The sequence below is a fragment of the Agelaius phoeniceus genome, chromosome 3 (genome assembly GCF_051311805.1).
Source record: "Agelaius phoeniceus isolate bAgePho1 chromosome 3, bAgePho1.hap1, whole genome shotgun sequence".
Classification (NCBI taxonomy): domain Eukaryota; kingdom Metazoa; phylum Chordata; class Aves; order Passeriformes; family Icteridae; genus Agelaius; species Agelaius phoeniceus.
In genome coordinates this window covers 71,731,882-71,746,486 of record NC_135267.1, presented here as the reverse complement: position 1 = coordinate 71,746,486, position 14,605 = coordinate 71,731,882, and the positions used below count along the sequence as shown (strand labels likewise).

Sequence of the window (14,605 nt, the reverse complement as noted above, 5' to 3'; positions counted from 1 at the left end):
TATATGAACTTTAGGAACACTGGTAAATCAAACTAACAAGCAAAACCACACCAAAGTTTGTCTCATAATCATTACTCACAGTGCTTAACTCATTGGTAATAAGCCGCCGGAGAAGAAATTCAAGAATACTCTCCACAGGTGTCACAAGAGATTTCCAGATAAAGAACAGTACTTCATCTGTGTGGAGGGAAAAAAAAGTATATACACAGAAATACAATTCCCTTAAGAATTTTATTCTATCATGCAGATTTGCTTATGTTACAAAGTTATACAGGAACAGTACTCAAATAGCTAAAAACAACTTGAAACACCTCCGTACTCTTTCATAGTGTAAGCCATAAGGCTGAAAGAATCAAACCAGATTACATTATTATTATATTATTTCCTGAGATTCACAATGTTTTAGTGAACCAAAACCCACACAAGACCAGAAGACCACAGTCCAACTTTCCAATTTTTAATGCACACTTTTGTTCTACTCCTAATCCTCTGCACAAACAGCTTATTATTGAACTTAGTCTTAAATAAATACCAAAAGCTTTCATATGCAACAATTAACTTTATGTGAGAAAAATATACTTGTCCATTCCTAATATTTTTTTACTTGAAAACTGGTTTTGGGGGCTTGCTGGTTGTTGGTCTGGTTTTTTTGATGTTTAGGAAAAATTCATCTCTGGAAATGCTGTAACCTTACAAGATTTTAGCTGAGTAGCTTCCAGGCTTAACATTGGAAATGAAAATACAAAATTATGACACAAAATGTGGTATTGTCCACAAGAAAAGGCTAGGCTACCAAGTATACCACATGTACATAGCATTTCACAAACAAAGACACAAGTTTATACACAAGGGAGGTAGGTCACTCTTGTAAAACATATTTAACCACAAACACACTGCAGTCTGTGTTTCAAGGGTAAGGGCTAGCTGAAAGCCAAGGAAATAACATGTCAGTATGAAAACAGAGTAAAATACTCTGCATGGCCACCTTGTTTTAAAAATAGCAGTCATTAGTTTCAGTGTTTAGGAGAATTACCCAGCGGCTACAGCTGCTGTTTCTTTCTGGAGCTGACCCTAAGTACCATTTCAGAATAAGTTGGCTACATGAAGTGTAAGGTCTTCAAAAAGCAAAAATACAGAGGGAAATATTTCCAGAAGTTCCAAATCCATACTGTACTTACTTTCAACATTCCCTACTATAAATGGCTCATTGGACTACATTTCTAATGCTTAAATTGTTTAGTACCAACAGCTCAATTATGTCAGATTATCATCATGTTTCATCATGAAAATATCACATCACTAAAACATCATCTGCACTTATAAAACAAAATCTTCAGTTAAGCATGTTGGACATAAAACCCAATTCCTTACCAGTGGCTCTGTGACACTAGCAGAAGATAATAATTACCAAATCTTACTGTTTAAAATAATGAATCTAACAACAGTTTAGACAGCAAGAACTGCAGAAGAATGCTGATGATTTCAGCATGCATTTCAGGCATGTCTATCCTCATAAAAATATTCTTAAATAAAACACTTCCCACTTGTAATTATTTTTGTTTTACAAGGTTAAATTCCTTTATTACTCCCTACCATTTTACTGTTTTGCATTTGACAAACAAGACTTTTCACCTCCCACTTAATCAACACAGAAACATAACTTTAGTATTGCACAGCATTAATCTTCCCACCCCACACCTCAGTCATTTCACAGCAGCACAAAAAAAATATATTACTCGGTTCTCCTGTGCAGAAGGAAGAAGCACAAAAACACTGTAGAAAATAATTTTAAGAAAAGCAATCATTGCTTAACATAAAACTACAATGCAATTCAGAAAGCCTCTCAAAAGACTGATAATGGGCTGTACTGGAGCACCTCTAGGGACCTTCAAAAGGATGGGGACACTGCAGGGCTCAGCCTTGCCATACCTTTGGAACTCTGTTAGCAGAGCTCAACATGCCATGTCAGGTGTCAAAATTCCCACAGCAGGAGCAATCCATTGCAGGTACATTAGCAAGCACAAGAAAAAAGGCACAAGGAACTTATTTATTATTGATACTAAAAAATTAGCATGGGTTTGTATGTGTTTTGTAGGGTTCTGTTTCAGGCTTGTTCTATCCTTGTGCTGTAGGCTGAACGCACAGTGGTAGCTTAGTGGACACTTCCAGTTTAGTTTATTTCAAGGGATCCACTTCACCAGTCAGAGAGACCATAGTCCAACATGAAATTTAACAGCCTGCATAATCAGTGCTCAGGATTTCACACAAACAGCTAAAATTTAAGGGGGGGGAGGGAGTTGAATGCATACAGCACTTGTTAAAATGAGGGTGGCATTTATTTTGGGACCGCACTTAGACATGTATATGAAACCTGGATATATAACCTAAAACTATTTTTGTTACAAATAAGAGCCTAGATATGGAACCTCCCCACTCCAAAACTACTCTTCTATTCCACATTATAAACACCCTGAAAAAAAATCCCAAAATAATCTGGAAGAGCAGAAATCAAACACCAAGATCCCTCCTATTCCCATTCAGCATCCCAAAATTCAATGAAAATAATACTGCAATTTTTCATTTGCTCTCAGGAAAAACATTCAGGTCTATTCTGGTTACAAACAGACCAAGTCCTCTCAAAAGGAGTAGTAAGGACTCCATAGTTTTTGTTCAAACTCTCCTGAAAGATCTACAAGTTAAAGTGCTCCATCTGTGGGGGGCAACAGTCCCAGACAGATCACCAGGCTCATATTTCAAAGGGCACCCCTTAGCCTACCAGTCAACTCAGAAAATAGGATGTGCAGCAGGATCACTTTATGCACTCAGGGAATACTCTGGCTGAACCTGTGGCATCTGAGCAGGTTAGGCTGGGATTCTATAGTTACTTCTTTCTGAAGTGTCTAAATGATTCATGGAATCCACTCATTTGCCTATAAATATTTGCAATACAGTCACACTTTTCAAATTTTAACTGATAATCTAATCCTAATGGACAACAATTACTTTCTCAGAAGGTTTCCACATTCTCAATTCCCAGTCCTTAGGACACCTGTAAGATTGGACCCACAGCTCAAGTTTTATAACAGACATGCCAGATTGCCAAGTTTTGCATTTACCACTTCTAGGCTAGTATTAGTTTGAGACTATAGCCATGAAACAGTGAAGTAGCTTAGCTGCAGTTAAGACTGTAATGAACAGAAGACACAGTAGACTGAAGATGTCACTAACCATCTTGTGCATTGGAACATTTTAACCAACGGGTCTGCAATAACTTCAAGAGAAGCTGAAGGCTTTTATCTGTTTTCAGTGTTGGTATGTAAGCATTACTGCCAAGTTTCATCAAGACATCCAGAAGAGGGTTCAAGAAAGTCTCTAGTTCAATCCACTCTATGTTGCTTTTTCCACTACACAAAAACAAAAATTAAAAAGAAAGTCTTCTTCCGAGTATCTGCCTTAAGTGCTGAAGTTACTTATGGAAATAAAGAGGACACGTTTCCAAGACACTTAAGTATCTTTAGAATGTTACCCAGTAAGTCTGCAGCAACAGTTGGACAAGGCCTAAGGAATGATCAGGCTGATGGAAAGTCTACAGAGAAAAGAGGACAGCTTCCCAGCTTCATCAGGCTTCAGTGGATCCTTCAGGAGTGAGGGGATTGAAAAAGACAGAAATGTAAAACAAGGTATTTCATACTTACCTGCATTTATTCTTCATCTGCTCCACATCAGCAGCCAACAGAATCATTGTTGAGACAAGCTTAGCTTCAAACCAGTCAGGCATAAAGCAATTTTCTCCTGATTAAAGATATTTTAAGGTTTCCACAGTAACTAAAAAATACCTTTGCATTAACTTCTAAAACTTCGGGGTTTGTAACTTATTTTAATAAATTCACAGTAGAAAAAACAATGCTAACATGAGTATTACTACTAATTTTTGGCATTTTTTATCTAGATCTGAATTTAAATCTATTAGTCTTTATGCTCACATAAATTTTAGGCAATATGTTACATAGCAGTTCACAACAGACTTTTCCATTACTTTAAAAAATACATTAGCATATTCAAATTAATTTAATGAAGAACATAATTCCACTACACTTCATCTGAAACATCAGCTGTGATTCTGACCACAGAGCTAACCACATAAAGAACCAGAACTATTCTGTAAAGAGGAAATTATAAAAAACCTAAGTTTCTCTTTTTATTGATCTTTTATACAGAACTTCATCATCATACTAATAAAATTCTTAAATAGCAGTAGGTAAGTTTGTTTCAGGGTTTTTTTTAACTGGTACGTTTCTGGCCTTGGGAATTTAGAAAACAAAACACACTTGGGAGGTCCAATTCAAGCAGCTGGACATGATTCATTTTTTTTTTCCCCTCTAAAGAGCTTCCTATTAGTTAAGTTTCATATAAAACTGGAATTACAAACATCACTTTTTACAAGTGAAATCCAGATGCTTGCCATGGAATTGCAGGTAATATAGATCAAGGACTAAACAAACATGTCAGGAAGAAGGTCTGCCAAAGTTTTTACCAAAATTTACCCTGAAGCATGAACAGAGAGAATTTGCTTACTACTTCTCTAACAGTAAGACAATCCAGTCAAGTTTCCAGGTCTGCAGGAAGTTTCTGAAGCTATTTATGATCAGCAAATTCTGATCTAGCTTTTTTATCTCCTCTACGTAGAGTATGTAGAAGTGTTCAGTTTTGACTTTTTGACAATATATAAATATGTAAAATTCACTATGACTGTGAATGCCACACAAAAGCTGAAGTATTTTTAAAAAATCAATTTGCCATTCTTTTCAATGTGCCTGAAAGAAGATACTAAGCTGGCATTGTAAATAATTCAAAATGTGGCAGTGAACAAGGAAGGCCCTTTTCCTGCTATAAAAACACCTGGTCATTTTACAAAGCTCTGCTGAGAAAGGTGACAGAACCTGTGTGGGTTCACACTCCCTTGTGCTTTCCTCTGCCCCCTGCAGTCCAGAATTTTCAGACACCATCAAAAGAGTGACAGAATAAATCTAATGGACAAGCATCAGAGCAGCATTAAAACTGAACATTAAGACTTAATGTTCAATTCATACTGCAGGACTTTAATTTATGGAGGAAAGGAAATAAATATAAATTTTATTTATGGAATTAAAAAATAAGGTTCAATCTTAAAAATTGTGAATACACAGGTAGGGTAGAACTTTAACAGGTGCAATTAAAAAAAAAAAGACATTTTTCTAAAATCTAAGGGAATGTTGTACATTTTTTTTAAATTCTCTTTAAAATGGTGGTTTTTATTAATCCCCATTTAACTTACTTTCAGATGCAGGTGCCTTAAGGTACTCTCCCACAAGACTGCGCACATACTGACATAATGATGATGTCTCCTGACATCCAAAATCAGAGGTTACAGACTTCCTGAAGCACCTGTCATTCACTTGCAACCAACTGCAAAGCTGAATGAAGAACAGTATGTTATCCTTGAGCAGGTCTGGCAGCTGTGCACTGACATCACTGATTTAGCAGCAGCACACCAGAGCACTGTTAAACACAAACTCTCACATCAGCAAACCCACACACTGCAAGAGGTGCTCAGTGCACAAGCAACCTCCAGCCTTAGCAGACTATTCCCTTTTAACTACACAGAGAAAAATGTTCTTCCAGAGGGTAGCTCAGAGCACCCCCAAAAAGTCAGTGGTACCAATATAAGAAAAACACCAACTCTTAAAATTAAGCAACACTGGAAAAATTCCCTTATGTCAAAAGAGTTTCTTCCAATCAAATGCTATCTAGTGAGACCAGCTTTTTTTTTTTTTAACTTGTATGCCAAAGATGAAATGTACAGCATACATGACAAGAAGACACTATGCAAAAAACCACTTTATCATTATATGGCTGTACAAGTAACCAAAAGTTATGGCTACATGATCAGCTGGCTCTAGCATATACTACATAAAAAATTATTTCATCTTTGAACTTTCATTCACAGCATTTTACATCTTGCAAAGACATAAAATACATATTCTGTGAAAACTTACAATTTACAATCTCACTCCACATGGTATGCACATTTTTTCCTTTGAGATTATCCTGCCAGTGATATTATTTCTACCAGTGATGGGCTTGATGAACATAAAACCAGCTTCAGTTCTCACCTCTGTCCATAACAAAGTATCTCTCCTTAGGGACTCCTCTGGTCTAAGGGACAGAAGAAAGCTTGAAACTTCTGAGAAGGACACTTTCTCCTGAAGAAATTAATCAAGATACAATAGCTGCCAACAAAATATACAATAAATAATACCTGTATGACAACTCAAGAAGTTTGCCTTTATCTGGCAAGTTTCAGTAAAAGAAATTGATTTTCTTTTTCATGATTCAGACTCATTTCTGCCACTTTGGGACCAACTTATCAGTACCAAGGAACAAAACTTAATTTTCCCAAGTATTAAAGTCTATCTGAAAAGAAATGAATTACTGTAAGAATCGTGCTATTCACCGGTGACACCTTTTAAATTAATGTAGGTAAGAGTCACTCATAAGTACTAGTTCTGCATTTCTCAAGATAAAATCAGACAGGTTTATAGCCACAACACACAACATGGAAGACTACTCATTTACAAAGCCAGCTATAAAACAAACAAAACATGAATACTTTGACCACTGAATAAGTACAGTCCTGCTATTTTGACAGTAATGGTAGTTTTATCATTCTGGTATCACAAATAATTTTATTATTAGGAACTACAGGAAAGTCTATTTAGTTTCTATCTGTTAAAACCTGAGTTTATAGTGGAATAATATCCTGTTAGGATAACTACCACATGAAAACCCTACAATAAAACATCAACTAATAAAAACTAATGGAAAAGAATATTTCTTATGGAAAACCAAAGGTAACAGAAGCATACCACACTTACATAGTACAATTTAGACAGTCACTAAAAAAAATTGCAAATCCAGCAAAATCAGTATAAATACTGTATTTAGCAATTTTTTGAATACTGTTGGTCCTGTAAAAGTGTCACTGTGTTTCTATTACATCAAGGGAAAAGCAAAAACAAAAAATAAAACAAACACAAAGCCCCAAACTGACCACATCTGTCAAATGCATAGTTGTTTGAAGAAGATAGCACTGAGCAGCTCCACGCAATAAAATCTGATGTGTAATCATAGTACACTGGAGGACATCTCTGTAAAGAGGAAAAATACACACTGTATAAATCACACACGTAAAAATGTAAACATTTTCATGTATTTTCTAATTATTAACTATTTAAAACACATTAGATTGCACGTAACAGACATATTCTATTAAGTGTGGCACAAATACTGCCTGATCAGACAAACAATCCAGTACCAACATTACTGTCACATGTACTTTCAAAAAGTGATAATAAAACTTGGATGAGCACAAACCTGAAAAAACAGGGGGAGAAGAAAGAACAAAACAAAAACTAAAGGAACAATCCCCATGATCACATCAGTTCAGACTGGTAATTTAATATTAGCATTTCTATCTGTAACAAGTTACAATGTTTCCCATCAAAATCTCACTCAAGCAAAAAACTGAAACTTTCAGTGCTCTTTTATCAGCAAAGGTATATCTAATATATTTTTCTTTTCTTTGTAAACTGCTTCTATTCAGTATTCCTTCAACCACCAGTAAGATTTTATTTAAATGCTCCAATTTGATTAAACTGGAATGACAAATGATTTTTTGCAGCTCTAGGAAGTGAAAGCAGGCATTTAGGAAATATCAGTGTGATTAAGGTCCATAGTGAGGCCAAGAACTTTTAACTAGACTTTTATTTAGAAATCATTCCATTTCCAGCATTGTGGGCTGTCCCCTGATACAGCCTCAATTGCTATTAAACCAGGCTGTAATGTAACTAGAAAAAAAAGGAAGTGTGATATATATCAACCAGGAATTGTGGAAGACCAGGAAAAAATTATTCTAAAAAAGTAGAAACTATGAAGATCTAAAATGCAAAAACTCTGGTATTTTTAACTTCCTACAGAGATATAAATACACTGGTTCTTGAATTGCTTTCCTCTGCAAATTAGACATAAAAGAGACAGAGCCTTTAATTCCCATGCACAACCATCCCTTCAGAAGTAACAACCATGAATCAAATTCTGGCTCTGCAGACTGTGAGCACATTTCTTTGGAAAAAGGCTGTAAGAACACAATGCAGTATATATTTTACCTTAAAGCATGAAGTCCTTCAGCACCAAGTACTTTACATGCAGGAATAGATGCCAAAGCCATAGAAAGAAACAAAATAGGAACAGCACACCAATGCCTACTTGTCATCTTCTGAATAAATTTTAACAGGAAGCTGCCTTAAAATAAAAGTAAACAAAATAACCCTGAGTGATTTTGTGCTTTCCAATGCTTTTAAATTACATGAACTCACATTCCAAAGAAGTCTGCCAGTAAGGTGATATGAGACAGACAAACAGAGAAAAACAGAAATAAACCTAATTTTGACTCTGGTCATCTGCACTAATGACCACATTCAAGTATGTAATTTTAACTCAATTATTTTGAGTACTAAACAATGCCTTTTTTAAGTTGATATTGAGCTTGTGATATGGCTGTCCATAGTGATTCAACCAGTTAAAGGATGCTGGAAAGAGGAGAGTAATTCTCAACAAGCCACCACATCCACAGTTTGTGGAGGCAGGCTACCCATTTCAGGATTCCTCACCACAGACCCCTGTTTAGTGATAAAATACATGCCTTGGGACAGGGCAGAGAAATAGGATATCTATGGCAGAACAAATACATACCAGGATATACCTGTAGACATGGGGTGCTGCAGAGAGCTGATTCTACCCTGATTTGACCCAATTAGACCAGGTATTAACTTCTGGTCACCTTCATTTTAGCATACCCTAGCATCAAAATTTGGAACAGTCTCAGAAATCTTCCTCCACCCAAGCTCACAATGAAAGAATCCTTACTCTGTTTCAGCCCTTGGACTGGCCCTTTTGGATGTGTCACTACACAAGTCATGACTAAAAAAGTCTGGCAGATGAAGAAAAAAGAATCTCCAAGTACTATTCACTTAAGATCTCAGGAGCTTGTTTGGGCTTTTTATATTTCCATTAATAAGCAAATCTGTTTCATTTTGCCCCTAGAACAATTCTGTAGCTTTGTACTGCAAGGTATCTCAAAGTCTCTGAAGATCTTTTCTCTGGAAACTCCACTGTCAGGGCAACTATTCATTTTTTCTCTCAAGTAAACACTCATATGACATACCAAAAGCAGCTCCATAGTTTTTGTTTGGTTTCTTTATTTAAAAAAAGATAAAGGTGAATCTGAAACGTACCTTTTTCTTCTTCTGGAAGAAGAGTGAGATAAGTAGCCAAAAACTTCTGTAACTTCATTCCCAAAGGAGGACAGGCTCCTATTGATTGACCTGGCATCCTGTTGGGTTTTAAAACATTAGTTACACCACTGGCATGTTAACAGCTTCAGGATTAGACATAACAGGTTTAATCTAAAATCTAATCGATTTTGAATATTTAGAATTGCCTCTAAACAAAAACAAAAGTCATTCAGTGACACTCCATGAGAGAGAGACTGTCACCAAGAGAGACAACCTATGCCTCATGAGAAGTCTCAGGATCCTGGCTGTTAAGGACGAGCATCAGTCAAGAGATTCTACAGCTTTCCCTCAGCTTGATTGAAACTGCAGCAACTTTGTATATTCTTGGTATACTCAAACGTGCACCCTCCTCTACACATGCCAACATGTTGCACCAGAAATACCGAGCTAAGAGAGGAAACTAAGATTATGAAGTATTGATTCAACACAGCTCTAACATACTGAAACACTTGGTATTTGCTTTACCTTCTGAATTCCCATCCATGTATGTCCATGGAAAGATACTGCAGACTGAGAAGAGAAATGCTTAACTGGACGCAGGAGCCTGCAGAGCTCACATTTGTCCTGCTATGTTTAAATAAGACAACCTATTTTGACTACACTTTGTCCATAATCACCTAACCCAAACTATCACCAGTGACAGTCAGTTTTATCCCCCCCAGAATGAACCTATTAATCCACTGAACTCTGTTTCATGGGCTTCCCCCACCAGATCAAGACTGTGACCATCAATTTGACCAAGGACCACTGAAAATTGCAAAAATCAAGTCTTGTCACTATATCCATACTTCATTTGTTCACAGCCACCCATCTTTCCTGAGAAACTCTCCCTGTCAGTAAGTTTAACAGCACCATTTTTTATTAATGTGTTTTGCTTTAGCTAAAATTTTACCAACATACATAAGCCAGTATTATTAGAACACATTTGCAGTAATCAAAAAAATAAATAAATAACTGATTAATTAAACCAGTGGTTTACCTGCTGTACAGGGAACTTTCTGAGAGGGCATCCATTAGTGGTCCAATAACAAACTGAAAAAAGAAACAAGAACAATGGTGAAATGTACAGTTCCAAGGCACTGTTACATAGAAGCTAACTAGACTTATCTCACCAGACTTTACAGGACAGAGCCAGAAATTAGAGAATGCTCCTGTTGGTGGCAAATAGTAGAAACAAAAAGGGGAAGAAACTAAAGAGAAGGGGGACCAGGACAGTAAACAAGAAAAGAGATTTTTCCACTAAATACATTTCACAGAGTATTGCAAAAGATGCAGGCAAGTAAAAAATCATTTTGGGAAACAGAGAAAATAGATTTAAACATGAAACAGAAGAACAACAAAGAGCCAACACAGCTAAAAAGACTTAGGGTGCATAGTAAGGTTGACTATTTCAAGTTACTTATCAAGAGGCTGACTTAATTTGTATAAATCAGGAATGTTAACCTCTGACAGGAATGCTCCTATGAAGCTTAAATAGTATAATGTAGATAATGCCTTACTAAAGTGTAGGCTGGTTGGACAGTCAATACATGTGACAGTAATAAAAAAAACCTTTAAGCTTTAATATTTCTTCCCACTTAGAAAATATTTTAAAGTGTGGGGTTTTTTTGTTTTATGGATACAATAATACACTGATTATGCTACAATCATAGAATTTGTCCAATTCCAACTACTGAAGCAATTAGTTGGAACTGGACAAATTCCAACTAATTGCTTCAGTTAAGATCTGTTACAAATTAGAACATCTGTTTCTTGTGGCAAGTGACAGTAACACCCTTACCTCTGAAAAAACAAATGAATTTGGAAGATGCTTTGTTTCATAAAGCTCCAGAAAATGAAGAATTCCTTCCTTTGTCAGTGTTTTATTCTCACTCTCAAACATTCGTCTGTAAATGCACACATGCCACGATGGGTGAAACAGCCAACAACCTGTTTACAAAACAGAAATTCTTCTGAACTGACACAGAAATGACAGTGACACGCTAACACATAACATAGTGACATTCTGGAGAATGTTATAGTCTATTCACATTTCAAAAAGGTGACTACAGCTGTTAGTTTTATAAAAACACCCTGCTAAATCTAATTTAAAAATTATCAGTTCTCCAAAGTTACTCTTTACTTTATTAGTTACAAATTAAAATTACTAAAAAGTGCCACATCCTTCTTCCTGCAACTCCATTTATACCAATGTATTTACTCACACAAGTTTCACATCAATAGTCTTTCAACTTCACAAATCTCTAACATCTTTCACTACCTAGTTACATGTGCTCGTATGCCCTAGACACACTGCCTCAGCACTCGTTTTATTTATCCTCTCCCCACTTCTAACAAATTAAGTTGGGGTTTTTTTTCCCCTTTTACAAAGTTGTGCAGGTGAATTGTCTCCTACAACCCCAAAAAGCTCTGGCTTTATTTTCACATTAACTTAAGTTAAGCAAAATACAGTGGGAAATGACCATTTACTTGGATTTCCTGACAGAAAAATAGTATTTCAAGACAATATAGTAAGCAATAAATATATGCTAGAATTTCTTCTCAGAGCAGAGTGGCCACTGCCTATGCATGTTTGCCAAACAACCTACATATAGAGCAAACCCACAAAAACTGGAACGGCCACCCAGAAAACACCTAATTTGAGAAACAAAACATTACAGAAAGCTGCTACTGAAACAGAAGGAGAAAACAGAGAAGTGTGACTTAACTGACTAATATTTAAGAGGTTAAGTAGAAAAAGTTCCATCTTACCTTTATCCCCTGATATGGCAAGCTCATATAAACTGTTTAGTTTTGGTAATACTGGCTTTATGACGTGGATCTGAAATGTAAATCAAGTATAAATAGTTTATACCTCAAACCTAGGAGCTGTCAGTTACTCAGACTGGAATTTACTACCAATAGCATTAATATAGCAATCGACAATAAAAATACATTTTAAAAAACCTGCAAAGCCTGTGGTACACAACACTCAGTTGCAGTTTAGCACTGAAAAAAACTTCAATGATACCATATTTTAAGAAAAATACTTACTAATAACCATTCTGTTCCTCAGAATGGTTATTAGTAAGAATTAACAGCACATCTAAACTTAAACATTTAAATTAATAGTATCTCAGTTACAGGACGATCATGTCCAAATAGCATAAAATAACTACAGGGAATTAGGCACACTACTAACAGTTAACATCACAAAATTATACAATTATGGCAGCGTCAACTCAACAGGAATCTTTCTGCTGAGTACACTGGACTCACAAAACGGTTTTAATCCAAGGTACTCCACCATATAGAGTCCCCTCTACCAAAGAGAGGCTATTAAGTGCAATCACCAGATTTCTCACTAGGCTGGTTACCTTGGTCTTGCAATTACCTGCAAGACCAGGTAATTGCAAGACTCCAGGTTTCTGTCACTGCATTAACCAGATGTATCCAGATGACAGAGAAGAGCTCTGAATTTACTCCCAATGAATGACACAAGCTGTGTTTTAAGTATTTAAGAGTTGAAACAAAACTATTCCAGTTAACGCTTAGACATCCTCCATCACCGTAACTGGAAATACTCTGCCCTACACAAACATTCACACATGCCAAAGTGAGGCAGCACGTCTGTCCAGGATGGGCACAGACTTTACAGCGCTCCTACCTGGTTTCCTTCCAAAGTTTCCATTATCAAAATGTAAGTTTCCCAAAACTGTAGGAGTTGCTCGTTCTTCTCAGCAGACCACCAGAACAGACTGGGTTCTAAGGAGAGAAGCCAAAGACAGGGGTTTCTCGCGGCCCCGCCCGCCGGGCCGCGCTGCCCGTTCCCTCCGCCCGCCCGCCGGTCCGTACCGTGTCCGCCGTCCGGGGCGCAGCGCAGCTCGGCGCGCTGCCCGCCACTCAGGTCCAGCGCTCGCTTCAGCAGGTAGCGGGCCCGCTTGCGGCACAGCCCGTCCCGCTCCGTCAGGCCGTCCTGCACCAGCCGCCAGAACCGCGGGCACAGCCGCGCGTCCAGCCCCGGCGCGGCCGGGCCCCGCGGCAGCAGCGCGTCCGCCAGGGCGCTCAGCGCCAGCAGAGCCCGCCCGGCCCGCGCCGCGCCGCCCGAGCCCAGGAGCCCCTCCCAGACGCGCGGCAGCGCCGCCCCGTTCGCGCCCAGCGCCGGCAGCAGCCGCCCGGCCACCAGCGCCGCCGCCGCCTCGCCCTCGCCCTCCTCCCGCACCAGCGCCAGCGCCGCCGCCGCGCACCGCGACAGCAGCTCCGGCTCCTCCAGCCGCGGCGCCGCCGCCACCAGCGCCTCCACCGCCGCCTCCTGCGCGGCCGCCCCGCCGCCCGCCGCCAGCTCGCCCAGCGCGTCGCGGGCCAGGCGCGCCGCCAGCGGCGCCCCGCAGAGCTGCACGCAGTACCGCAGCGCGCCCCGCGCCGCCCGCGCCGCCCGCAGCCGCTCCGCGCTCCCCGCAGCAGCGCCCTCCCCGCCCCGCAGCAGCGGCCGGCACCGCTCCAGCGCCACCTCCCAGGCCGCCCGCCGCAGCGCCTCCGCCTCGCCCGCCGCCGCCGGCCCGCTCGCCGCCAGGCGCTGCAGCAGCAGGCGCAGCGCCTCCGCCCGCTCGGCCGAGAGCGGCGCGCTGAGCGCCCGCAGCAGCGCGGCGCGGTCCCCGCAGCGGGACAGCAGCGTGTCCGCCAGCACCACCTCCATCGCCGGGGGGAGGCGGAGGAGGAGCGGCGGCTGCGCAGGCGGGGGCGGGCGGGGCCCACGAGGGGCGGCGGGAGGCGAAAACACGGTGTGATTGACTGGTTTGGCTGGGGGTGTGTGTGCGTTTCAAATATTCTACATCTTTGGGTCATAATCCGCCGCCGTGAGCGTTCCCAGCCTGGTGGCTGCTCAGCACAACCTGGCCCAGCATGGGAGGCATAGTGGAGATACCCTAGGTGCGAGCCTCTCGCTTGGGAGGGTGAAATTCCATCCTTGTGTGCCATAAAAACACTCTCTATTCTTCATGTGCATTACAACACAACATCAGGCAGCAGTAATACACAAAATGCCCAGTTTTCCCACCCGTCAAATTTGTTCTAACCATTTATGCCAAAAGAAGTTGCTGAACAGTGTTCTCATCAGAGCCTACCAGAGGTTTGCCTGAGTGCCTTGCATCTGCCTCAGGTCAGAGGCATTCCTGGATGCTGGCTCCATGCTGTTGGCATGTCAGAAGGGCCCAAGTCAGCAGCACTGAGGCCAG

At 39.9% G+C, this 14,605-nt stretch overlaps 1 protein-coding gene across 4 annotated transcripts in view; it reads right to left on the bottom strand.

Moving 5' to 3' along the window:
- Positions 1–14,092, bottom strand: part of TARBP1 (tRNA guanosine 2 -O-methyltransferase TARBP1) — a 31,993-nt gene extending 17,901 nt beyond the window's left edge. Inside the window, exons 1-14 of one of the 4 annotated variants that reach the window (XM_077175590.1) lie at positions 13,227–14,091; positions 13,039–13,136; positions 12,144–12,213; positions 11,173–11,321; positions 10,372–10,424; positions 9,858–9,959; positions 9,333–9,430; positions 8,205–8,340; positions 7,091–7,187; positions 6,153–6,242; positions 5,315–5,453; positions 3,696–3,792; positions 3,229–3,404; positions 80–177 (exon numbers count right to left, since the gene is read on the bottom strand). In XM_077175590.1, coding sequence (XP_077031705.1) covers positions 80–177; positions 3,229–3,404; positions 3,696–3,792; positions 5,315–5,453; positions 6,153–6,242; positions 7,091–7,187; positions 8,205–8,340; positions 9,333–9,430; positions 9,858–9,959; positions 10,372–10,424; positions 11,173–11,321; positions 12,144–12,213; positions 13,039–13,136; positions 13,227–14,067 — 2,244 coding nt within the window. In that variant the 5' untranslated portion in view covers positions 14,068–14,091. Of the gene's footprint in view, positions 1–79; positions 178–3,228; positions 3,405–3,695; positions 3,793–5,314; positions 5,454–6,152; positions 6,243–7,090; positions 7,188–8,204; positions 8,341–9,332; positions 9,431–9,857; positions 9,960–10,371; positions 10,425–11,172; positions 11,322–12,143; positions 12,214–13,038; positions 13,137–13,226 lie in introns of all 4 variants that reach the window. The other 3 variants (XM_077175591.1, XM_054629370.2, XM_077175592.1) reach the window with 3 other exon arrangements.
- Between the last annotated feature and the right edge of the window lie 513 nt (positions 14,093–14,605).